Consider the following 26,485-nt stretch of genomic DNA (forward strand, 5'->3'; position numbering starts at 1 on the left):
TTTCGAACCAGTGTCCTTCATTCCGAAGTGAGGAAAAGCAGAGTGGACCTCCTGAGAAACTGGGTGGTAATGTAAAGAGGTATTACAGCATAGCTTGTTTTAAACAGCACGAAATGGTCTCATTATCCCCATAAAGAAGAACTATTGTTTTAATTTTACTTAATAAATCAATCAATCAATCAATCTGATTCTGTCAGTAAAAAAAATCAGTCATCAGCACTGCCCCATTGAATAACATTGGTCCAAGTACTATCTGATAACAAATCGAACAGCACTCATTTGATTTATACGGTGGTGTTAGCAAGCCCTTAGAGGAAGATGCTAGTTGAGTAACAACTGACATCTACATTGAGTGGTGCAAGCTCAGCTGATGAGCCAGTTCCACACACTCTCACCCGTCCATGTTTTAATAGTGCATCATGGGGTAGGAAGAGGTTAACTTCTCTATGATCATATTTCAAATATGACAATTGTCCCAAATTTCCTGGGATTGTCCCAATTTTACTGAAATGTTTGTGTTGTCCCAGAACGAAATGAGGTTTTGGGGGCCTACATAAATGCCATAAATAGGGTTTATATAAATCCTGTAGACTAATGGGCAGACACGGGAGAGACTAAAGTGTACACTAATATTGGTAACTATGATATTCTATGGACCTGACACTTCCCAGTCTTTTGTACATTGCATACAACAGACTGTAACCTGCTCGAGGAAATTTCTTGTTTCATATATACAATTGACTCTATTCATTGCTTTTATCCATGTAATTTTCAAGAAAGTAAAATGTAGATCTGACAACTCAGTTTTTCAATATTGTAAAATAGCACAGCCATTATGTATGAAAGCAAAGCTAGGAACGGGAAAAATAAACTCCAGTAATCGTGTAGCCCAAAGTGCTTTGATTTTTTTTTGTCTCAGTGCCATCATTTCATCAGTAGAAAGCACTAGAGACTATACATTCTCAAGGGTCTACCCATGCTTGAGTGATAATTGCAGTCAATCTGCGCACAAATTGTTCTCAATATTAAACTATCTGTGCTAACAGAACTGGGAATATACCAGTAGAGAATCAATCAGTAGAGGTCAATCATGCTTTCAATGATTGTATATATACAGAACAACAAGTGAAATAGCCCCGGCATTAAAGATTTTAATGCATCTTTATTTAATGTCATAATCTAATCTTTTTTTTAATATACTTTAATTAAAAAGCCCTACCGTTCCCTCACTAATCTATTTGCTTTATTTATTTTTTACTACTTCCTGTGTGATGATGCTTTGTTTCCCAATGCATGCTGGGATACTCAAATGAGTCATCAACAAGGGACACAGTCGTTGGTCACTGCAGCATCATCAGCGACATCCATTTCAGGGGCTCCCCTAGTCCTGGCTCTACTGAGCATGCGCCAATTGTCAAGTTCAACGGACCGTTCAGTAGGATCTGGTCACTGTCCACTGTTCTTTTCAGTACACAGTGACAGTGCGCTCTCGCCAACTCTGATGAAAAGTGATGAGCAAACAAGAGAGAGCGCACAGTCAGCGTGCATTGTAAGGAGAAAATGAGTAGACAAGTGTCATCACACAGGATTTTTTTTAAAAAAAAGCAGTTAGATAGCGTAGGGAGGGAACTATAGGGACTTGCTAATTACAGTATATTTGGAAAAAGATTAAATGATAACATTAAATAGATAGTGATATAAGCTTAAAATTAATGTTAGTTTCAGACCACTCCTTTAAGATTTCCTGAATTCTACTATATTTTTTTGTCTCCTGTTGGAATGTAATTTTTTAAATAAAACAGCTTTGTTTTTTTTATTGATACAGTCATGTACGGATACATGCATCTTTAGTGCGTTTCCGCTTTAAAAAAAAATGTATTTTCTTACCTGTGGATTTTCATCATCTAATACAATTCTGTTTGGAAAATCTGCAAGTTAAATTCAGAGAACTTGACATGTTGCATATTTCAAAAGCTCATCGCCGGACACCCTGAGTGAAAGAAAGCGCAGTGGACAAGAGATTTCTATAAATCCCATGCAAATAGTGGGAACGTGGGAACATAAGGGTTACGTTTATTATAGATTTTCTAAAATAACCTCTAATATTCATTACTTTTATCTTTTCTTTTAGGTGTGAGAATACTATTGCCACAAAATCTGTTGCAAATCCAAAAATAAGTCTGCAATATCAAGGACATGTTGCAGAGTTCAAAAACTTCAGAGCAAACTTTCTAATGAACAGAGAATAGAGTTTTGATAAACGCACATCCATATACTTAAAGGGGTTTTATGGTTTTTAAAAAAACCTGTGTCCCCAGGCGCAGTTTGTTTTAAAAAAAATTAATTGACGTCACTTAGTGGTTCATTCTTTCTACTCGGGCAGAGCAGCTAAGTTCACTGATTGGCTGCAGCGCTGTCTATGAAATGTCAGTACAGCAGTGCAGACAACAGCAGACACTGGGGGCAGTGGTGGGGACATTGGACCCGGGGAGGTTGAGTCAAGCGCAATTTGCTTGTTTTTTTAAGACAAACTGCACCACAGGACAGTCACATTTCTCCCCGAAAAACGAGTCAAATTAATATAAATACAGTACGTATTTAAAGCGATTCTTGAAAAATTTTTATCACTTGGTCTGTTTGTAATGAGAAAAAAAAGTTCTGCAGTTAATCATTGACTTTCTTCTTTCACACCCAAATAGTGCAAACAAAACTACCACTCAACCCCAGAAACAAGCCCTCAAACGACAATGTCGACAAATACAAATAATAATAGTGGTGGTCATTGGAATTTTTGTATTTTAAGTCAATGAATTAAAGCAATTACAGCTTTAATCGCATCTATAAAAAAAGTCCATCTCGATTAATCCAGGTCATGTCTGTAATGTCACATGTGACTGCATACACCGCCTCCAGCAGGGCGAATTTCTATAACACCCGTGAACCTGGATACACCACCTCCAGCAGGGTGAATTTAAACAGAGTTAAGGGAAACACCGGGGAAACCGTTACAATGGAGGGCCCTGCAATAGGGAACGGGAACGTGGAGACCTTCTGCACTCCCCTGAGTCAGTGTCCCTACACTCCTGACGATCCCTAGGCAGGTTCCGCACCTGGCAACGAGCTGGATATCTCAAATCCCTAGCTCACCCTGCACCTATCCCTTTCTAGTGAATTGGGCGGTGCAGAAACTAATCCCACCACCGCACTAATACACACACAAGGAAAGTAACAAACAGGGAAAAACACCACTTAGCTTAGCTCTGTTGCTATTGCTCCCAGCAACAGAGTACGACACCAAAGTTCAGCTTCACCCCTGAAGCTCGACACCTGAATTCAGCTGCCGCCTGAAGCAATTACACCAGTGCTCCCCTGAGCTGCCAGGAACTCCTCTCTGTAGTACCTTCCTTCACCAGACTTGGTTGGAAATGAGCAATATCACCAACCGTGAGCGAGACCACCTGCTACTCCTTTATAGGTAGCAGCCAGGGAATCACACCTGCTTCATTATCACGTGCAATAACACTAGCGGCCACCGTGGGCAACTAAACTAAAGTAACCAGAGTGCAATGACCCTAACGGCCACCGGGGACAAAATTAGAACTAAAACAACCACAGTGAAATGACCCTAATGGCCACCGGGTGGCAAAACTAACTTTAAGCAAACAGCTTAAAGGAAAAAAAAAGGTTACTTGTGCAAAATCTGTCATAATCCAACCTGGATCATGGCAATGTCTTTGTGCTGCTAGTTGACATTTATTTTGTGTGGGCGTATGCTCCCGTTTTGTATCTCCTCCTTTGTTTTTTACATAAAGAATTGAAAAGATAGCATGGAGTACTTGCTATTACATATTATGTTATATTATGTTATATAACATTATATTATGTGCTGTGGATGGGTTGATTCTGCGCTGGCATAGGAAGAAGAATGGCTGATGCCAGTCTAAGTAGTAAGTGGTTTATTCATCAATGTGTTTCGAAGCATATAACATCTTCATCAGGACAACCACGATCCCAATGAAGAAGCTATAAGCTTCGAAATTCATTGACGAATAAACCACTTACTATTTAGATTGACATCTGTCATTCCTCTTCCTCCAGCAGCGCAGAATCAACCCATCTGTTTTTTTCCATTGCCTATGCCTTATTTCCTCAAGAGCTTTTAGTGCTTGTGTGTACACAACCAAAACCAGGTGAGCGCAGTTGTGCTATTTTCCCTATTTGCGCTTTTTCTCCTTTTAGACTCTCTCTCTTGCATATTATGTGATATAGCTTTTTCGGTGCATTAATTGTTATATTGCAAACAGGGTCCAAGAGGATATGAAGGACCATCTGGGCCACTCGGAGAAAAAGTAAGTTGTGTTTGTGAAAATAGCAAAATAATATACTGCACAGTGACTATCGGACTGTCAAATTCTCACTGTTATTCATTTATCATTAGGGACAAAAGGGTGAAAAGGGAGACTTTGGTCTGAAAGGAGCATCTGGTTCACCAGGTCGAGATGTGAGTATCATGTTTCTTTATACTTCTGTTTTATTAATCATCTCCATCCAGCACAAAAAAACTATTTTTATTCTTTAATCTACTAGAAAATATCAGATTTGGATGATTTTTAGCCATATCTGAAGGAATGTTTTACTTCAGTAACTAAAACTGCCTTGTGAGAACTGCCAGGGTAGAATATTTCAGCAAAACTGCCATTACTATGCCAACTTCAACATCAATGGTCCCAATATTTAGCAGAGTATAAAAACATTTTTGCTCTACTTTATCAGTTCATTGCTCTGCTTTATTGATCATCAGTTGTGTTTTTTTTATTGTAAAGCAGATCTGTCATCAGACTTCACAATGCAAAACTTATACATGATTAAATAAATGTCTTGGACCTGAAAAGGCTGGTGTACATGGCAGTACAATATTCCATCCAATTTTAGAATAGCAAACTTTCAAAAAGGATTGTATAGCCATTTGAACCTGTATTTTTTGAAGTAATGCATCCTAATGAGTGCAGACATATTGCTTTAGCTCATAATAAGAATGCAGATTTGTAGACACTTGATTTTTGCATGGTATATACACTCACTGGCCACTTTATTAGGTACACCTGTCCAACTGTGTGTTAAGACTTAATTTCTAATCTGCCAATCACATGGCGGCAACTCAGTGCATTTAGGCATGTAGACATGGTCAAGACAATCTCCTGCAGTTCAAACCGAGCATCAGTATGGGGAAGAAAGGTGATTTGAGTGCCTTTGAACGTGGCATGATTGTTGGTGCCAGAAGGGCTGGTCTGAGTATTTCAGAAACTGCTGATCTACTGGGATTTTCACGCACAACCATCTCTAGGGTTTACAGAGAATGGTCCGAAAAAGAAAAAAAATCCAGTGAGCGGCAGTTCTGTGGCCGGAAATGCCTTGTTGATGCCAGAGGTCAGAGGAGAATGGGCAGACTGGTTCGAGCTGATAGAAAGGCAACAGTGACTCAAATTGCCACCCGTTACAACCAAGGTAGGCAGAAGAGCATCTCTGAACGCACAGTGCGTCGAACTTTGAGGCAGATGGGCTACAGCAGCAGAAGACCACACCGGGTACCACTCCTCTCAGCTAAGAACAGGAAACTGAGGCTACAATTTGCACAAGCTCATCGAAATTGGACAGTAGAAGATTGGAAAAACGTTGCCTGGTCTGATGAGTCTCGATTTCTGCTGCGACATTCGGATGGTAGGGTCAGAATTTGGCGTAAACAACATGAAAGCATGGATCCATCCTGCCTTGTATCAATGGTTCAGGCTGGTGGTGGTGGTGTCATGGTGTGGGGAATTTTTTCTTGGCACTCTTTGGGCCCCTTGGTACCAATTGAGCATCGTTGCAACGCCACAGCCTACCTGAGTATTGTTGCTGACCATGTCCATCCCTTTATGACCACAATGTACCCAACATCTGATGGCTACTTTCAGCAGGATAATGCGCCATGTCATAAAGCTCGAATCATCTCAGATTGGTTTCTTGAACATGACAATGAGTTCACTGTACTCAAATGGCCTCCTCAGTCACCAGATCTCAATCCAATAGAGCATCTTTGGGATGTGGTGGAACGGGAGATTCGCATCAGGGATGTGCAGCCAACAAATCTGCGCCAACTGTGTGATGCCATCATGTCAATATGGTCCAAAATCTCTGAGGAATGCTTCCAGCACCTTGTTGAATCTCTGCCACGAAGAATTGAGGCAGTTCTGAAGGCAAAAGGGGGTCCAACCCGTTACTAGCATGGTGTACCTAATAAAGTGGCCAGTGAGTGTATGTATGTTATATTAACCTATTCCTGCATACAAAGTGAATGAAGTATATGGTGACCTGCTGAAGGTACAAGTAATACTGTTGCACAAAGTGCTTTCTATACATAACAAGAGTATATGCTTAGAAAATGACAGTATGTAATTGAATCTTCTAGGGAAGACCAGGTGAAATCTGTGTAGTGGGACCAAAAGGGCATAAGGTAAGTTAGTTAGTCTGCTATATTTTTTTATTATTTATTAGTTGAAATAAAGATTTGGTCGGTTTGCTTTATGAGCCTTCATCAGGATGGTAAACAGCAGAAAAACATGTTTGGCTAAAAAGGAATATAGCCAGAAAAGTTTAAAGTATTTGTCCGTCACATTCTTCCACTTGACCATGAGGTGAAAGAAACACTGCCTAAGGGAAGACATTTTCACTTATGTTATCCTATTATTGCATATTGACATATTCACATATATTGATGCTACAACTTTGCATAAAATTCTATAACAGATATATGTGAAAGTGTTTTGTAGCTAAAGCTTGTTTACGGTTGAGATGTTTTGGCCATTTCTTGAATGATTACTCTTGTTTTCTATCTATATTGCATTAGGGGGAGACTGGAATAGTAGGTCCTGAAGGTCTTGCAGGAGAGCCAGGGCCTCCAGGTAAACCTGGACTACCAGGAGTTGGAATACCAGGCAAACCGGTGAGTTCTAGAATCCTCCTTGAAGCTGTAGACATATGTCGATTCTTATTGTATACTGTAAATTCCACCTAATCCCTCAGTGTTGACAGATTGGTTTGTAGCCTGTAGTCCCTAATCACAAGTTCCATTTGCTGTTTGATGACCTCATAAATCTGAGGCAGTAATGTTTCTAAAATAATCAAAAAGTTTAATAGTATAAATTCAGTCACTGGTGATTGACTTGTTATTTTTTCATGCAATAAATCAAGCTATTTGCTCTGTGGAAGAATAAAGTGTTGTTCAATTCTGCGCTATGGTTTCCATTTAGAATAACAGCCATGACATTGTAGTGGAATTGTGGTATGATTTCACACGCTTTCTCCATGTGAGCCATACTATCAATTTGTTAATGGGACACCACCAGAATGTCTTTGTCTCTGCAGTAACCTTTCTCAACTTGTTTTTTTCTGTATATGTACTTAATAAAGATTGATAATTTGATGTGCATTCTTCAGAGGATGTTTTTTTCTTTTTGGACATTTCTTCTATCTTTGTTACTCCTATTGATACACTTGACCTTTCAGGTAACCACATTATGAAACAGTGGCTGCAGAGTTGAATAAAATGTATTTGTTTTTTTTCATTACTATTTCTCCGCTCTGTTGTGGATATTTTAACTTCTAAAGTGAAATGAAAAAAATAAAACTACATTTAACTAAATTTTGCAGCCATTATTCCATGAGGTGGTTAGTTTCACATGCTCAAACAATTGTAAGGTCCTGTAGAACTAATGTGGAACTAACCTAGCTTGAGTTACTACTAATACTAAAATAGTCACATAAAGCATATTGTTTGCATGCCAATTCAAATATAAACAATTACAAGAGTTTTGTTTTAAATCTATGCATTTTAGGTGTAAACTTATATGTCATTATATTTTATTTCTAGGGGAGTCCGGGTGGTCCACCGGGTCCTCAAGGAGAAAATGTAAGAACCCACAACACAATCAGTGTAATCAGATAGCTAAGCAAAATTATTACGGTGGAGTTGTCTACATTATCTTTATTTTCACAAATATATATATACATACATATATGTATACACAGCTTTTTTCACAGATGTTACGGCTATCCTGTCAACAAAATGTCTGCTGGGGAAGAAGCATGTGATCAAATCTGTCCTATCTCCTTTTCCAACAAAACACTCAAAATGGAAAATATTTTTTGTCTGATCTCATGTGTCTGCATCAGAAAAATGTTAAAATTAGAGAGTCCTCAGTGGTTGACACCTTTTTAATTGTGATACTGTGGCATCACACCACCATCGCATCCCCCTTTCCCACCTCAACTCCACCCATTTTGGTGGATCTGGGAGAAACTGGTGTGTAGACTTCAAAAGTTGAAACATTTTTATACAACTTCGAATTCTGCTGAACTTGCTTTGATGAATTGAGGCCTAAGAGTGGGATAAGAGCTCTTCAGCCTCTTGTCCAAGTAGAGAAAGGTGTTCTAGAATAAACTAGCACCAGCAGGTATTCCCTGGATAAGCATGCACAAAGCAATTTCAGAATGACCTCTGTGTTGGTATTTTCTTAGTACGCCTTGGTATTTACCATTCTCTTTTCTAATCCTCAGGGTCAACCAGGAACTCCAGGCAAAGAAGGACCTGGAGGGAAACCGGTTAGTATTGCTACTGTAGACATATTTGTAGTGTCAGTGGCACAATTTATGATCTCTGAAAATAGCTTAAATCTGATACAAAAAAAGAATCTCTCAAAAGCAATAATTATTTTTATTAATATATATATTTATTTTTGTAGAGTTGCAGTAAAGTATGTCAGCTGACAATGCTGTCTTAGTGAACCTAGCATTATGCCAAGTAATATATTTGTGTCACAAGCTTCTTTCTTTAGCACAGTGGTGAGGTGCATCATTTCTTTTACGTCAATGTTCTCAATTGTTCTTTACTCTGGGTAATAAACAATCTTTAACTTTTTTTCATATTTTAAGGCAGTTTTACAGTTCACTGGCATTGGGGTAATATCTGAATTATGGGTAGTGTTTCTGTTAAAAAAAATGTCAACAGTTCTATTAGTTATATGGAGATAGCTAAAACAAAATAACCTAAAAATTAAAAATAATTGAAGGCATTACTTAGAAAAGAATATGGAAAGCAAAATAGAAAAGAGAAGAATGGAGGGTAAGATGAAGAAGTTAGGAGTGTGATTATATCATACTCCATATCAACTTTAATATAGCTGTGAAAATCCTGTTGGTCTCTAAACCCAGAAAAAGCTGGCATATTTGGGCTGTTAAATTTGATGTAACCCAAGATGAGATCTGGCTTCAAAAATACATAGTGGCTTTTGCGGGTCAGATAATGAACACTAAAAACAAAATCAGATCCCAACCAGGGGATATAAGTAGGTTTTTTGGATCAGGTCTTCTTGATTTTCCCTGATATACTTCGATTTTATCTTCAGAGCTATCTACACCACGGCCTCCACATGAAGCCAAAATACAACCAACTGAATAACGCATAAAGCAAATATATAAAAGGTTGTAAATAAGCTAAAATGTAATGGAGGGCTATGGTTTAAGGCAGGACACAGTAGACTTTTTCAGATTTGTTTAGTAGGTGTTTTATGGCTCTATGAATTATGTTTTTATGTTAGCTGAGTATAGGTGACAGTTTTTGGCCACTGTGAGTAATAAACCGTCTTGAAGTATGTGTGCAGAAAGCTGTATAGGATTGCATGCGGTATATTGTTTTTATGTGCTGTAAATTTGTATCCATATATCTAGTAGTTCTGTACAGTCTAAAGACTGTCCCTTTCACCTGTTCTCTCATTTCACACATTGAGAAAATGATTTCTGTAGATGTGCCATAAACTGATGTCTACATGCTGTGGCTATCAACCATTCTTTATTGAGCCCACTATCAGTATAGTCGAAGTTGTGATGTCATTTTTATTTCTACAGGGCAAGCCAGGAGTCCCTGGAATAAAGGGAGAAAAGGTAAACTTGGCTTCACTTTATTCTTGTATTGTTGTATTACAGTAAGAATACAGAGTTGTAATGTTTGATTTTGTTTTGTTTCTTTTTTTTGCAGGGTGATCCATGTGAGGTTTGCCCAACCATTAGCACTGATGGCATTATCAGTGTGCCAGGTGTAAAAGGGCAGAAGGGTAGTTCTGGAATTGGACAGCCAGGAACACCAGTGAGTAATGAATAAAACATGACAAAATGCTCATATACACATTAGACTATCGGGCGAACCAGCCAGTATTGACGGGTTCTGCCAACAGTCTAATGTATATCAGAGTACCGGAAAGCTGATCATCAGAGAAGATGTCGATAAGGCATGTTCAATTTCAGACTGCCGATTGCTTTGTTCTCCTGGAGATAAGCCATTGATGTCAGATTTCTCATAAAGAACATAGGAGTGCTCTGCCAAACGATCACTCTTGTGTTTGAAAGAGCTGGCCAAGATGTTCTACCGTCACCCATCTATCATGTATTGCTGGTTAATTCAGATAATGGACAACCACTGAGAATCATTAATTATGCTTTGTGCCCCAAATGTCCCTAATAAACTCAACTACTTTGACTGGAATAGTGGATAACTGGTGTGGACCAAGAAAGCAAACATTCAAAGGGAATCTGAAACCAGTTTTTTTTCTGCCTCATCTGAGAACAGAATGATGTAAGAGCACAAATACTGATTCCTGTGATGTATAACTTACTGAGCTACAGTTTTGATAAAATCATTTTATTTATCTGCTGCAGATGTAGCAGTTCTCAGAATTCTGAGCTCTGAATAACCCCGCCTACATCACTGATTGGCAGCTTTCTGTATACACTGTGCATAGGTAGAAAACTGCCAGGGATGGGGTTAGGGTTATACTGAGCTAATGAATATGATGGCAAAAACCTTGTAACAGATTCCCTTTAACATGAGTTAGCTCATTCTGATAACTTCTCAGTGACTCATACTTTAAAAAAAAATCAACATGCATCTGACTTACTTTTATTCTCTGTAGGGACCAGCAGGCGTATCAGGACCAAAAGGTGAACAGGTATATCTGGCATGAGTTCGAAGAATAACAATCAATTCAGGCTTGCATATTCTCCACTGTACAGGCAGGCCTCAATGAATTATTCTTCCCTGCACCTTGTGTGTTACATAAACTTACTTAACGGACTGTTCCAGTATTACACTTTAAATCCATTTTCACACATTCAGTATTTGGTCAGTATTTGACCTCAGTATCTGTAAGCCAAAACCAGGAGTGGAACAATCAGAGGAAAAGTATAATAGAAACCTGTCACCACTTCTGGATTTATCACCCACTCCTGGTTTTGGCTTACAAATACTGAGGTAAAATACTGACTAAATACTGAACATGTGAACATGACCTAAAGGAGTTACACTGTTGCACTCAAACTTACAGAGATGTATAAGATAATAATCATTAATTGCTATATAGCATATTAGAGGTGTTGATGATTAGTCACTCCATCAATTTATATAAAAGACCTAAAGAAATAGATGACACATCTGACCACAGTGATTTCAATAAAAAGAGGAATCATTTGTGCCCTTCTGCATGCTATATTCTTTTACGGTGTGTGATAAGGAAACTAGTGTTAGGCTGGGGTCACACCTAAGCTTTGTGTAGTAAACCTTTTTATTTCCATTGATCATTCAAAACCTAAATGAACAATTTCAGGAGATTTCTAAGCTATAAAATAGCTCTAAAAACCTCAGCTTCCTGCAATTAAAAAAAGAAGTCATGAAAAAGATTTAGCTACTCTATATGTTATTTGAAAAATTATATCACAGTGCTTTTTTATTTGAGTAAGTTATTAAAAAAATGTCTGGTAAGGCTGGCTTAGCACTTCTGACATTCACAGTTCTGATATATAGGCATAAGGGAGGCTGTTGAGTTTGGTTCACGAGACTCGCGGCCTACCCAGACATGGAGGTCTGTACTTGCATAAAGAATGACACATATGTAAAACTCATCTAACAGCCATACCCTTAGAACTTAGTCACATGACCAATTTTTAAATGTAAACTTTATAGAAACCAGACAAATGCAGAGTTGGAATCTAATTAAAAAATCCCAGCATGTTCAATTAGATGCCGATTTTTGGTTGAAAAATTCCAATAGAAGTTCGCATAGTCAAGAAAAAGGAATTCATTTACCAGATCAGATTGAAAAAATGGATAATGGATTGGATTTTCTCATCTATAAAACAGATGAGAAAAAAATAAGTAGGATACATGTAAGAGGGATAAAAACAAAGAAACCTAAAATAGAGCTATGGATTTTATATGGACATGAAAAACAGTTCAAAACAAATATCAAAAGGCACAGGATGGAAATCTGATAAATTTGAGGATGATCATGAGAATAGACTCTAAGACCCCAATTCATCTTGGCAACTTCGTCAGAATTCTGGTGTGAATTGCTTTGAAAAGTCGCAAAATTTTGGCACAATTCAAAGTTGCAAAAACCTTGAGCCTAGTGATGGGTGAACCTGAACAGTAAAGTTCAAGGTCCAAACCGAACACCTAGTGTCCATGTACAGCACCCTGAACACAGAAAGTCCATATTACTGTCCAGGTTTGACACCCCGAAAATCATCTGTTTCTGATGCTGTCATCTGTGTGACAGTTTGAGAAACATTGGCGGCTCTGATCGGCTGTAAGTTTGTTACCGCCGGTCAGAGAGCTGTGGTTTCCATGCTGTCAGATGAGAGCACGTGAGCCAGCAGCTGTAACCGGTGATAAAAAGGTTACCGCCAATCACTGGCGTTAGCTGATGAGAGTCCTACTATTACTCCACTTGCCATCGCACCAGGGCAAGTGGGAAGAGCTGGGCAAAGCGCCAGAAGTGACGCATCTAATAGGTGCACCTTTTCTGGGGTGGCTGTGGGCTGCTATTATTAGGTGGGAGAGCAATATTCATGGTCCCTTACCAGTCAGAGAATGCCAGCACCCAGCTGTCTGCTTTAACTCGGCTGGTTGTGAAAAATGGGGGGACCCCATGGCGTTTTTTAAAATTATGTATTTACATAATTTAAATAGCAGCGTTGGACACCTGTATTCTTGATAACCAGCCATGATAAAGTTGTCAGATAAGGGTTGCAGCCCCCAGCTATTGGTTTTGCCTGCACTGGTTAGCAAATAGATGAGACACCATGAATATTTTTTTACATTTATTTAGAGCACAGGGACAGCTGATGAATACTCTCATCATCCTCATCTGCTTTTGCTTTTATGGGTGACAGCTAGAGTTGAGCGATACCAGCCGATACTTGAAAATATCGGATCGGAATGGATCGGCCGATCTTAAAAAAAAGTATCGGTATCGCCGATTCCGATACCGGGAACCAATGCAAGTCAATGGGGCCAAAATATCGGAATTAAAAAAAACCCTTTCTTTCCTTGTAGGTTAATTCTACATGAAGAAAAACAACTAAGAATAATGTAGAATGTATTGTGGGAGGTGGAGGAGACATTAAAGCCATAGAGGTTTAGCCCAATCAAATGGAATAGCAGGAATTAAACTTTTTTTTTAAAGACGTTAAGAGTTACAAAGATATTGACTATGTTAGCCTCATTTATATTTTGCCAGACATGTATGTCTTCTTCTTCTTTCTTCTTTCTTCTTCTTTCTTATTCTTCTTCCTTTTTTTACCTTCTTCTTCTTCTTATTCCTTTTTTTACATTCTTCTTCTTCTTCCTTTTTTTACATTCTTCTACTTCCTTTTTTACATTCTTCTTCTTATTCCTTTTTTTACATTCTTCTTCTTCCTTTTTTTAAATTCTTCTACTTCCTTTTTTTACATTCTTCTTCTTCCTTTTCTTACATTCTTCATATTCTTCTTATTCAACAATTATTATTCTACATATTCAACTTCTTCATCTTCTTCCTATTCTTCTTCATCATATTCTTGTTTGTGTCAGGCATTCCTGTAGTTGTTATCTAGAAAAGTTAGAAGTTTACACCTTCCGTTCTGCCTGTCACAAAAGATTTACAACAGGATTTGTCCGCGTTCAGTTTGGCCTGCAGCAGCAGGCCTTTTCCAGGGGCACCACGAGGAGGAACGGACTCACCCCCATACACTGCTTAGTCTTCTTCTGCTTATAAATAAGATAATATCATTTGCTCAGAGTATTAGTCTTATGCTTAATGTTCTTCTGCTTTGTTTTTTTATGCTTCTTTGTCTTCAATCTCTTGTTGTTCTGCATCTTGGTGGTTGTCTTCCTGTTCTTTGTCCTCTTGAACCAGCTGACTGTACTGGCACCCGGAGGGGCAGCAGAAGGAACAAGAGCCAATGGCACTACCGAGGACCAGCTGACGGTGCTGGAACCCGGTTACTAAGCAGGAGGTACCTGTGCTACAAAGCACTACCAAGGACCAGCAGACGTTGCCGGAACTCGGATACCGAGATGGAGGCACCTAGGCCAAAGGCTCTGACGAGAACCAGCTGACGGTGCTGGAACCCGGAGGGGTAGCATAAGCTGCAAGAGCAAATGGAAATAGCGAGGACCAGCTGACAGTGCTGGCACCCGGAGGGGCAGCAGAAGGAATAAGAGCCAATGGCACAACCGAGGACCAGCTGACGGTGCTGGAACCCGGTTACTAAGCAGGAGGTACCTGTGCTACAAAGCACTACCAAGGACCAGCAGACGTTGCCGGAACTCGGATACCGAGATGGAGGCACGTAGGCCAAAGGCTCTGACGAGAACCAGCTGACGGTGCTGGAACCCGGAGGGGTAGCAGAAGTTACCCCTGAAAAGCAAAGTTGGCATGCTGGCCGCAGTTACCGAATCACACAGTCCTACAGGGGGTGCTTGTCCTACTGGCACTACGGAACAAGCCTTTCTTACCAGAACCCGCAGTCCACATAGGAAGCACCTAAACTGCTGGCACCCTAGCCTCGGCTAACCCAACCGCAACACGACATGGCAATTTGGGGTGGCAAACTGACATTGACACTTCCCGGAAACAGCAGGCAGGGCTGGAACCAAGCTGGGCAGGAGGGAGTACCCGTGCCAAAGTCAGTTATGAGCAGCAACTGGCGATGTTGGAGCCCAGGACAAGCACTTAGCAGGCTGAGGCCTGATGTGCTGTCAATTGGGAGGCAGCATGACAGATTGCCATCAAAACAGCAGGGGAACAGCTGACGTTACTGAACCCCACAAACACAGGAGCTAGTGTTTTACTCTGTGAAGACGGCACTTCCGAGCAACAACTGGCTGTGTTGAAGCCCAGGGACAAGCACGGAGCAGGCTGAGGCTGCATTGAAGAAATTTTAAGATCGGTTGTAGACTTCTACTAATTTTAACCAAGCTCCACTTAGGCCTGTGGCTTCACTGATTTTCGTATTTCCCCTGTCCTCCAACCCCGCCAGTTACAGCTCCGAAGTGGCGTCTGCAAAATCCACACTTGTTCCTGTGTAACAGGTGTTCAGTCCGGTCAGTTAATCCCCTGATGTGTGTCCGGCAATGTCGCCTGCTCTGTCCACATTCCCATAACTAGTTATGGGAATGTGGACAGAGCAGGCGACATTGCCGGACACACATCAGGGGATTAACTGACCGGACTGAACACCTGTAACACAGGAACAAGTGTGGATTGTGCAGACGCCACTTCGGAGCTGTAACTGGCGGGGTTGGAGGACAGGGGAAATACGAGAGACAGTGGAGCCACAGGCCTAATTGGAGCACGGTTAAAAATCAGTAGTGGTATGACTGTGTAGGCAGCAGGAGACTTTGCCATCCACACAGCAGGGGATCAGCTGACGTTACTGAACCCCACTGAGACACGGGAGCAAGTGTCTCTTTCCGTGTGGACGGCACTTCCGAGCTACAACTGGCTGTGTTGAAGCCCAGGAAATAGGAGGGTGTAGGCAGAGGCCTACTGTATTTGGAATGTGGTGACAGCAGGAGAGACTGCCATCCACACAGCAGGGGATCAGCTGACGTTACTGAACCCCACTGAGACACGGGAGCAAGTATCTCTTTCCGTGTGGACGGCACTTCCGAGCTACAACTGGCTGTGTTGAAGCCCAGGAAATAGGAGGGTGTAGGCAGAGGCCTACTGTATTTGGAATGAGGTGACAGCAGGAGAGACTGCCATCCACACAGCAGGGGATCAGCTGACGTTACTGAACCCCACTGAGACACGGGAGCAAGTATCTCTTTCCGTGTGGACGGCACTTCCGAGCTACAACTGGCTGTGTTGAAGCCCAGGAAATAGGAGGGTGTAGGCAGAGGCCTACTGTATTTGGAATGAGGTGACAGCAGGAGAGACTGCCATCCACACAGCAGGGGATCAGCTGACGTTACTGAACCCCACTGAGACACGGGAGCAAGTATCTCTTTCCGTGTGGACGGCACTTCCGAGCTACAACTGGCTGTGTTGAAGCCCAGGAAATAGGAGGGTGTAGGCAGAGGCCTACTGTATTTGGAATGAGGTGACAGCAGGATTGACTGCCATCCACACAGCAGGGGATCAGCTGACGTTACTGAACCCCACTGAGACACGGGAGCAAGTGTCTCTTTCCGTGTGGACGGCACTTCCGAGCTACAACTGGCTGTGTTGAAGCCCAGGAAATAGGAGGGTGTAGGCAGAGGCCTACTGTATTTGGAATGAGGTGACAGCAGGAGAGACTGCCATCCACACAGCAGGGGATCAGCTGACGTTACTGAACTCCACTGAGACACGGGAGCAAGTGTCTCTTTCCGTGCGGACGGCACTTCCGAGCTACAACTGGCTGTGTTGAAGCCCAGGAAATAGGAGGGTGTAGGCAGAGGCCTACTGTATTTGGAATGTGGTGACAGCAGGAGAGACTGCTATCCACACAGCAGGGGATCAGCTGACGTTACTGAACCCCACTGAGACACGGGAGCAAGTGTCTCTTTCCGTGTGGACGGCACTTCCGAGCTACAACTGGCTGTGTTGAAGCCCAGGAAATAGGAGGGTGTAGGCAGAGGCCTACTGTATTTGGAATGTGGTGACAGCAGGAGAGACTGCCATCCACACAGCAGGGGATCAGCTGACGTTACTGAACCCCACTGAGACACGGGAGCAAGTATCTCTTTCCGAGTGGACGGCACTTCCGAGCTACAACTGGCTGTGTTGAAGCCCAGGAAATAGGAGGGTGTAGGCAGAGGCCTACTGTATTTGGAATGAGGTGACAGCAGGAGAGACTGCCATCTCCACAGCAGGGGAACAGCTGGCAGTGCTGAAACCCACTAACACTCGAACGAATGTGTTTGGCTCTGTGGAGATGTCACTTCTGAACACCAACTGACGCTGTTGGAGCCCAGGATTAGGCGTGGAGCAGGCTGGGGCCTACTGGATTTTGGCAGGTGTAGGCAACAGGAGACTTGCCATCTCCACAGCAGGGGAACAGCTGGCAGTGCTGAAACCCACTAACACTCGAACGAATGTGTTTGGCTCTGTGGAGACGACACTTCTGAACACCAACTGACGCTGTTGGAGCCCAGGATTAGGTGAGGAGCAGGCTGGGGCCTGTTGCTTTTGGCAGGTGAAGGCAGCAGGAGACTTGCCATCTCCACAGCAGGGGAACAGCTGGCAGTGCTGAAACCCACTAACACTCGAACGAATGTGTTTGGCTCTGTGGAGATGTCACTTCTGAACACCAACTGACGCTGTTGGAGCCCAGGATTAGGCGAGGAGCAGGCTGGGGCCTGTTGCTTTTGGCAGGTGAAGGCAGCAGGAGACTTGCCATCTCCACAGCAGGGAAACAGCTGGCAGTGCTGAACCCCACTAACACTCGAACGAATGTGTTTGGCTCTGTGGAGACGACACTTCTGAACACCAACTGACGCTGTTGGAGCCCAGGATTAGGCGAGGAGCAGGCTGGGGCCTGTTGCTTTTGGCAGGTGAAGGCAGCAGGAGACTTGCCATCTCCACAGCAGGGGAACAGCTGGCAGTGCTGAAACCCACTAACACTCGAACGAATGTGTTTGGCTCTGTGGAGATGTCACTTGTGAACACCAACTGACGCTGTTGGAGCCCAGGATTAGGCGTGGAGCAGGCTGGGGCCTACTGGATTTTGGCAGGTGTAGGCAGCAGGAGACTTGCCATCTCCACAGCAGGGGAACAGCTGGCAGTGCTGAAACCCACTAACACTCGAACGAATGTGTTTGGCTCTGTGGAGACGACACTTCTGAACACCAACTGACGCTGTTGGAGCCCAGGATTAGGCGAGGAGCAGGCTGGGGCCTGTTGCTTTTGGCAGGTGAAGGCAGCAGGAGACTTGCCATCTCCACAGCAGGGGAACAGCTGGCAGTGCTGAAACCCACTAACACTCGAACGAATGTGTTTGGTCCTGTGGAGATGTCACTTCTGAACACCAACTGACGCTGTTGGAGCCCAGGATTAGGCGAGGAGCAGGCTGGGGCCTGTTGCTTTTGGCAGGTGAAGGCAGCAGGAGACTTGCCATCTCCACAGCAGGGAAACAGCTGGCAGTGCTGAACCCCACTAACACTCGAACGAATGTGTTTGGCTCTGTGGAGACGACACTTCTGAACACCAACTGACGCTGTTGGAGCCCAGGATTAGGCGAGGAGCAGGCTGGGGCCTGTTGCTTTTGGCAGCTGAAGGCAGCAGGAGACTTGCCATCTCCACAGCAGGGGAACAGCTGGCAGTGCTGAACCCCACTAACACTTGAACGAATGTGTTTGGCTCTGTGGAGACGACACTTCTGAACACCAACTGACACTGTTGGAGCCCAGGATTACGCATGCCGCATGCAGAGGCCAATGGGCAGCGGTTTTTATGGAGGTTGTTGACTACTACTGATTCTAACCATGCTCCACTTAGGCCTCTGGCTCCACTGTCTCTACTATTTACCCTGGCCTCCAACCCCGCCAGCTACATCTCTGAAGTGGCGTCAGCACAATCTACACTTGTTCCTGTGTTACTGGTGCTCAGTCCCGTCAGTTGATCCCCTGATGTTTGACGGCAAGTTCGCCAGCTCTGTCCTCATTCCCACTACTGGTTATGGGAATGTGGACAGAGCAGGAGACCTTGCCGGACACACATCAGGGGATAAACTGATGGGACTGAGCCACAGGAACACAGGAACAAGTGTAGATTGTGCTGACGCCACTTCAGAGATGTAGATGGCGGGGTTGGAGGTCAGGGGAAATAGTAGAGACAGTGGAGCCAGAGACCTAAGTTGGGCACGGTTAAAAATCAGTAGTGGTTTGAATGTTGATGGAGCTGGTGACTTTGCCGTCCACACAGCAGGGGATCAGCTGGCGTTACTGAACCCCACTAACACAGGAGCTAGTGTGTTTCTCTGTGCAGACGACACATCTGAGCGACAACTGGCTGTGTTGAAGCACAGGGATTATAGTTCAGGTGGTAGAAAAATGAACACACCAGCAGACCTGGATACAGTTGCCAACCACTAATTTAGTCTGTAAGAGGAATGGCAAAGTCTTTGGAGATCCAGGCCTTGTTCATTTTCAGAAAAGTCAGCCGGTCAACATTATCGGAAGATAGTCGCGTGCGACGGTCTGTTAGTACACCACCTGGGGCACTAAAGACACGTTCCGATAATACACTGGCAGCAGGGCAAGCAAGCACCTCCAATGCATACTGGCTAAGCTCTGGCCATGTATCCAGCTTAGAGACCCAAAACTTGAAGGGGGAAGAGCCATCTGGGAGTACAGCGACAGGTCAAGACATGTAGTCTGACACCATCTGACGGAAGCGTTGCCTCCTGCTGACTCGAGGCGTCGCTGATGGTGTAGACAATTGTGGTGGACACACAAAACTTTGCCACATTTGGGCCATAGTGGTCTTGCCTTGTGCTGCGGTGCTGCCTCTGCTCCCTCTTTGTGCAGAGTTTCCTCCACTGCCTCGACGCACAGAGCTGCTTTGTAAAGCACTAGCAACAATGCTGTCGGGTGGAATGGAAAACATTATGGACTGCACCAGTGACTCTTCGTACTCCCGCAGTTTACGCTCCCGGTTCAACGTTGGTATGAGCCTTTGTACGCTGTCCCGGTAGCGAGGATCTAGGAGGGTGTACACCCAATAATCAGCCGAGACGAGAATGTGGGCGATGCGGCGGTCGTTTCTCAGGCACTGCAGCATGAAATCAACCATGTGCTGCAGACTCCCAACTGCCAAAGAACCGCTGTCCCGTGTTTGAGGCGTGACCTCGGCCTGCTCTGCATCACCCCACCCTCGCTGTACATACTGAGTAGAGGTTTGTGTACCTCCCTCCTCTGGAGAGATGTCTTCCTCCTCCATCGACTCCTCCTCATCCTCCTCACAAAGTGTCCCCTGCCTAGGCCTTTGTGAGGAAACACGTAGCGCAGACTGTCCAGAAGCAGATGGCATTTGGGACTCCTCATCCTCCACCTCTTCCGAAACCTCATCCCTTAGTGCTTGCAGTGTTTGTTGAAGCAGGCAGATAAGGGGGACAGTCATGCTGACTAGTGCATCATCTGCACTCGCCATCCGCGTGGATTCATCGAAGGCACGCAAAACGAGGCAGATGTCCTTCATAGAGGCCCACTCAATGGTGCTGAAGTGTGAACGGCGCACAGTGCGACTTGTTTGCGCCTGATGCAGCTGGTACTCCATGACTGCTGCCTGCTGCTCACACAACCGCTCCAACATATGTAACGTTGAATTCCACCGGGTGGGTAGGTCACATATGATGCGATGTTCCGGAAGGCCAAATCGTCGCTGCAGAGCAGCGAGGCGCGATCTTGCCGTGCTGGAACGTCGCAAGTGAGCGCACTCTATGCGGACCTTGTGCAACAGTGCATCAAGATCCGGATAGTCCCTCAGAAAGCTCTGCACGACCAAGTTAAGCACATGTGCCAGACATGGGATGTGTGTGAGGTTGCCTAGGCCAAGAGCTGCCACCAGATTTCGGCCATTGTCACACACTACCAAGCCCGGCTGGAGATTCGCTGGCCCAAACCACACATCGCTCTCCAGCTTGATAGCATTCCAGAGCTCCTGCGCTGTGTGGCTTCGATTCCCCAAAGAAATTAATTTGAGTACAGCCTGTTGACGTTTGGCCACGGCTGTGCTCATATCGGTCGTAACAGGCTCCTGCTCTGCTGTTTCTGAGGAACTTGAGTAGGAGGAGGAGTCTATGTGTACAGACTGGAGTCCTGCAATCCGTGGCGTTGGAAGAACACGTACAGCGCCACTCTCCAGATCTGTACCCGGCTCCACAACATTGACCCAGTGGGCAGTGAGGGAAAGGTATCGTCCCTGTCCATGGTTACTGGTCCACGCATCGGTGGTCAGGTGGACCTTGTTACTAACGGCGTTTAGTAGCGCATGTTTTATTTTGCCCTCAACATGTTTCTGCAGGGCAGGGACGGCTCGCCTGCTGAAATAAAAGCGGCTGGGCACGTTGTATTGGGGGACTGCCAATGCCATTAAGTCCCGGAAGGTGTCAGTGTCCACCAGCCTGAATGACAGCATTTCAACTGCCAGAAGTTTGGCAATGCCAGCATTCAGAGACTGTGCTCGGGGATGGTTTGCCGAGTAAGGACGCCTTTTATCCCATGCCTGTGCTACCGATGGCTGTGATGGATGGGAACGTGCTGCTATGGGTGGAATCTGACAGGGTCTCCGGACAACAGTGGCAGAGGTTCTTCCTTGGCGATCCTGTGAGGAAGCCGAACCAGCAGTGTGTGAGCTGGAGGAAGAGGCCCCAACACGAACTGAAGAGGTGGTAGGTGGTGCTGTACGTTGGCCTACGTCTTCAGGGTGTCTCTGCAACTCCAACTCGTGCTTGGTGCGCACATGTTTCCACATATTTGTGGTATTGAGGTTGCTGACATTTCTCCCTCTTTTGACTATCTGATGACACAGCTTGCATTTGACAAAGCAAATGTCATCTGCAACTGTGTCAAAAAAGGACCACGCACTGCAACTCTTGGGAGCGCCCGGTTTGCCTTTGGAATGAGGAATGCTCCTAACGGGTGCCGAAGTGGAGGGTACAGGCAACCAATTCTTCCCCCTCCCTCTGCCTCCTGTTTTGGCCGGTAGGGGAATCTCTTCCTCCGAGCTGCTCCCACCACCTTCCTGTTCCTCACGCCATGATGGGTCAAGGACCTCATCATCTTCCCTCCCCTCTTCAAACAGCTGCTTCTCCGGGGTTGTCTCGCCAGCACCGTACGCACCAGAAAGTGGCAACTGAGTCTCGTCATCATCTGATGCGTACTGAGGTGTGCTGACCATAGGCACTGGCCCACTCGCCTCTTCAAATTCAGAGGGACAAAGAAGTTGCGCATCACTGCATACTCCCTCTTCTTCACATTCAGGAATCCTGCTTGGCTGGCCCCCTCTTTCCAAGCCAACAGATTCCGAGAACAGAAGTAGAGACTGTGATGGCTCCTGTCCATGTCTCTCTGACTGCCTGGGCACTTTGGCAGGTGGTGAAGAGACAGATGGTTGCTCTTCGGTGCTCTGATCCTGAGAGGATGCGGAAGTAATTGAAGTCGATGCGTTAGCTGCCATCCATCCGACAACGGCTTCAATTTGTTCCTCCCGCAGCAGTGGGGTACGTTGAGGTCCTACAAAGCTGCGCATAAAGGACTGTTGCCTGCTAAAACTGGGGGATGCTGATCCACTGGTGCCCGCAGCAGGCCCAGAATCCCCACGTCCTCTACCTGCAGAATCCCCACGTCCTCTCCCTGCAGAATCCCCACGTCCTCTCCCTGCTGAAACTCCACACCCACGCCCACGCCCACGCGCCTTACTCCCTGCCTTCTTCATCTTGCCAGACTGCTTAAGATAGGCAGAAAAGTACAAAGGGGGGCCTTAGTGTGCTTATTCCTGAACAGCTGGTTACAGGTACAAGAAACACTAATTTTATGAAGTGTGTGTGTGTGGACTACACTTTAATAGGAGCTGATGTGGCCTACACAAGTTCCAAATGTAGTGTTTGGTGAACTTTTTTTGTGGTTTCTTTGTTGGAAACAAACTCAAAGTATGTGAACAAAGAATTGAAACTGATAGTATCACCAACTTTTTGGAGCTATTACAATGCAGGCAGGTAACCTACAATGCAAAAGATGAGGCTCCAAAAAAATTGGGTAATACTAATCTGGCTGCGCCGGCAGGGCACAAGCCAGAAAAAAAGGCTCCTCTATCTACTCCTATATAGTGTTTGCAACCAACCAATGTTGATGGATACGGATGGATGCACACTAATAGGAGAAGAAAAAATGAGCTGCACTCAAAGACAAATATGTGTGAGGCAGTGACGCACGTTGAGCGTCCTACAACCAGACGTAGCTGCAGGACACTCTACTCAGCGTGAGCTGCACTCACACACAGTCAGAGACCTCTCAGACAGCCGTCAACAGTGCAGCTAAGTGGGCACTGGCACTGACAGGCTGCAGAAAGGCTCCGCTGTGTACTCCTATATAGTGTTTGCAACCACCGTAGATGGAGACTGATGGATGCACACTAATAGAAAAAAAAATGAGCTGCACTCAAATAAAAATATGTGTGAGGCACTGACGCACGCTGAGCGTCCTACAGCCAGACGTAGCTGCAGGACACACTACTCAGCGTGAGCTGCACTCACACACAGTCAGAGACCTCTCTGACAGCCGTGAACAGTGCAGCAAAGTGGACACTAGCACTGAAAGGCTGCAGAAAGGCTCCGCTGTCTACTACTAGTGTTTGCAACCAACGTATATGGATACGGATGGAAGCACACTAGATTGAAATTATGTAAAAAATGCAGCTCAAAAAATAAAAGATGTATGAGGCAGCAGTGATCACACTGGGTGGCCTACAGCCTGACGTGGCTGCAGGACCCACTCCACAGCGTGAGCTGCACTCACACAGCCCTTGCAGACAGCTGTGAACACTGCTGCTAGGGCAAAGAAGGCTACAGTGGTGGTTTATGTAGCCTGGGTAAAGCACTCGATGTTTGGTGGAATCGCTATTTCTAACTGTCCCTCACAGTCTTCTACAGCAGCCTGTCCCTAACTGAATTCACAGCAGAGTGACCAGAAATGGCGGCTGCGGTGGCTTTTATAGTGCATCATGACATCATTTCGGCAGCCAATTACAGCCATGCCAATAGTTAACATGCCTACATGCCTAACAGGATGTGCCCACACTTCGGAGGATTCCCATTGGCTTAATCAAAGCAAGCAGGCTCATAGCATGATGGGAACTTCCGATTCCGATTCCGGAATCCGATATGACAAAAGTATCGGAAGTCAGTATCGGAATTCCGATACCGCTAATATCGGCCGATACCCGATACTTGCGGTATCGGAATGCTCAACACTAGTGACAGCAGGAGTACACTGATGAGAGTAGTAGCGCTCTGACTGGCAGTAACCGTCTTACCGCCAATCAGAGCCCGTGTTTGCCGTGCTGTCATGCAGATAACAAAGTGGCAAACAACGGATGTTCAGGCCCCCCATTCTGAATGGGTTCGAGTTTGGGTAGTGTTCTGGTACCCAAACCAAACTTTTTAAAATGTTCAGCCTAACCCACCAGAACCAAACATCCATGGGTTATCCCATCACTACTAGTGACTTTTGTCGTTTTTCCCAGCTCCCTCAAAATGCACGCCACTCATCAGATGTTCCATATTCATGAAAAGGTGTGCACCTCTTCAAGAATCAGGAGCATTTGACTCCATCATGCTCTGTCAAAAATATGTAGAAAAAAATCGCTGGCCTAGATGAATCACTTCCTTAAATGTTCTATTGAATGGAAATGACCAACAGTGCATATGGCATAATGGTATATTGTATCCATCTACATTAGAAAAGTGTACCAGAAATTCTACTTCCTTTAGTCCAAAGTAGAAGCACGAAAAGTTGTCAAAGCATTCTTAGTTACCATTGCGCTTTTGCTATTACCTATAAAAAAATATCATTACAAAAGAACGCCTGCCATTTCTTTTTTTCTACCCAATTTAGAAAAAAATGGTTTAGATAGCAGTTAAATTCCTGATGTGCGTTTGGCTTGGAATCATTAAAGCATACAATAGCATTCCCACCTGCACAAAGTTTATTGATTTTGATTGATTTGCCCATAGCCTTCAGCTACTTCCACTAACTATAATGTCAAGATCTTTATATTGTCTATGGGGGATTGTTTATTTGCCTTTCTTAGAAAATAGTTCAGTGGGGTTTATTTGATATAGTTTTATTACTAAGACCAGTTTTCTTCTGTATCCTAGAACTATAAAAGTAGACCAAATTTTACAATGCACATATCATATAAGAGGATCAGGGGTGGAGAGAGGCTGCTGCTGAGGCCCATCCATGGTGGCAACCATCATGTACCATATGTGTCCTATTATGCAGAATCAGACACAGATGCAGTACTTACCAGGAAATGTTCAGTTACCCCACCTAGAGGAATCACACAACCATTTTCAAAGCACAAGCAATGTGTTTTGTGCTGAACTCTACCAACTACAGGGCCAGGAAACACTGATTAGGAAAAGAAGTCTTAATTTCCAAAATACAAATTATGGTAGATTAGCATCAGTCTTTGATGGGTTGGAGGTGGTGATGCAACCTGATTGCCCCTATTAAAAACAGCTTTAGCCCAGTGTAATAAGCAAGGATGGAAGCACTAGTAAAGCAACAGTTTTGCTCTACCATGCAGTGCCATTTTCAGATATGTATGGGACAATCCAGAGACTCAGACATATCACCCACTGGCAACTGTACCTTATTTGTGCTTATCCTTAAATTCAATCACTTGCAACAATGATACTTAGAGAGTTTGAAAGACTGCCGTTATCCAATATGTTCAGTTCTTCAAAAAATGAACAAAAAGTATGAAAGGGTCTATGTTTATGAATGTAATCAATCAATATAATAAAGAAAGCCTTTTTTATTTTGTTTGAATACAGGGAACCCCGGGCATTAATGGATTTAAGGGTGAAAAGGTAAGATGTTAAATATAATCTAATATCAATCAGCTTACTAACTAAATGACTAGGCTCAGAAATCTTTTGTTGAGTAGGGAGAACATAAAGAAACCAGTAAAGCATGTTACACTACACAAAATTACAAGTCTGGTCAAAATGCATTGAATGTTTTCCACTTTGACTAGAATTTGTGGTTTCCTTTTTCTAAGCCCTGGCTGAAAACACCACAGTTGGTATGCAAGGTTATGGGCCAAATGTAAACTGTTCCCAGCAATGCAATGGAGATTACTGGCATTACTAAATTCTCAGCTCCTGCTTCATTTTCATTGGTACCATCTAGAGTACTGTACTTGTACATACGCACGTTTGGCAGCTGTACACATTACGCAGAAAAACTCATCAGCTTCAGCTCATTGTGATATGCTGAAAATATAATGTGAGTTTATCCACATAAAACACCTTTTAATTTAAAATTTTGTACCCAAAAATATACACTGTTTTGAAAGCAAAATTTTTTCTAATTATAAACATATTTTTAACCTGAATGAAAAAAATCTTAAAATCCTCTGGT

General features: G+C 43.9%; 1 protein-coding gene across 1 annotated transcript in view; it reads left to right on the forward strand.

The window, feature by feature from the left end:
- Positions 1–26,485, forward strand: part of COL16A1 (collagen type XVI alpha 1 chain) — a 375,234-nt gene that overhangs the window by 217,666 nt on the left and 131,083 nt on the right. The window contains exons 15-24 of the mRNA XM_073571772.1: positions 4,305–4,349; positions 4,439–4,501; positions 6,449–6,493; positions 6,887–6,982; positions 7,910–7,948; positions 8,596–8,640; positions 9,943–9,978; positions 10,073–10,180; positions 11,004–11,039; positions 25,897–25,932. Coding sequence (XP_073427873.1) covers positions 4,305–4,349; positions 4,439–4,501; positions 6,449–6,493; positions 6,887–6,982; positions 7,910–7,948; positions 8,596–8,640; positions 9,943–9,978; positions 10,073–10,180; positions 11,004–11,039; positions 25,897–25,932 — 549 coding nt within the window. The remainder of the gene's footprint in view (positions 1–4,304; positions 4,350–4,438; positions 4,502–6,448; positions 6,494–6,886; positions 6,983–7,909; positions 7,949–8,595; positions 8,641–9,942; positions 9,979–10,072; positions 10,181–11,003; positions 11,040–25,896; positions 25,933–26,485) is intronic.

The sequence above is a fragment of the Dendrobates tinctorius genome, unplaced genomic scaffold, assembly GCF_039654945.1.
Source record: "Dendrobates tinctorius isolate UK_male_01 unplaced genomic scaffold, ASM3965494v1 ptg000007l, whole genome shotgun sequence".
In the NCBI taxonomy this organism is placed as follows: domain Eukaryota; kingdom Metazoa; phylum Chordata; class Amphibia; order Anura; family Dendrobatidae; genus Dendrobates; species Dendrobates tinctorius.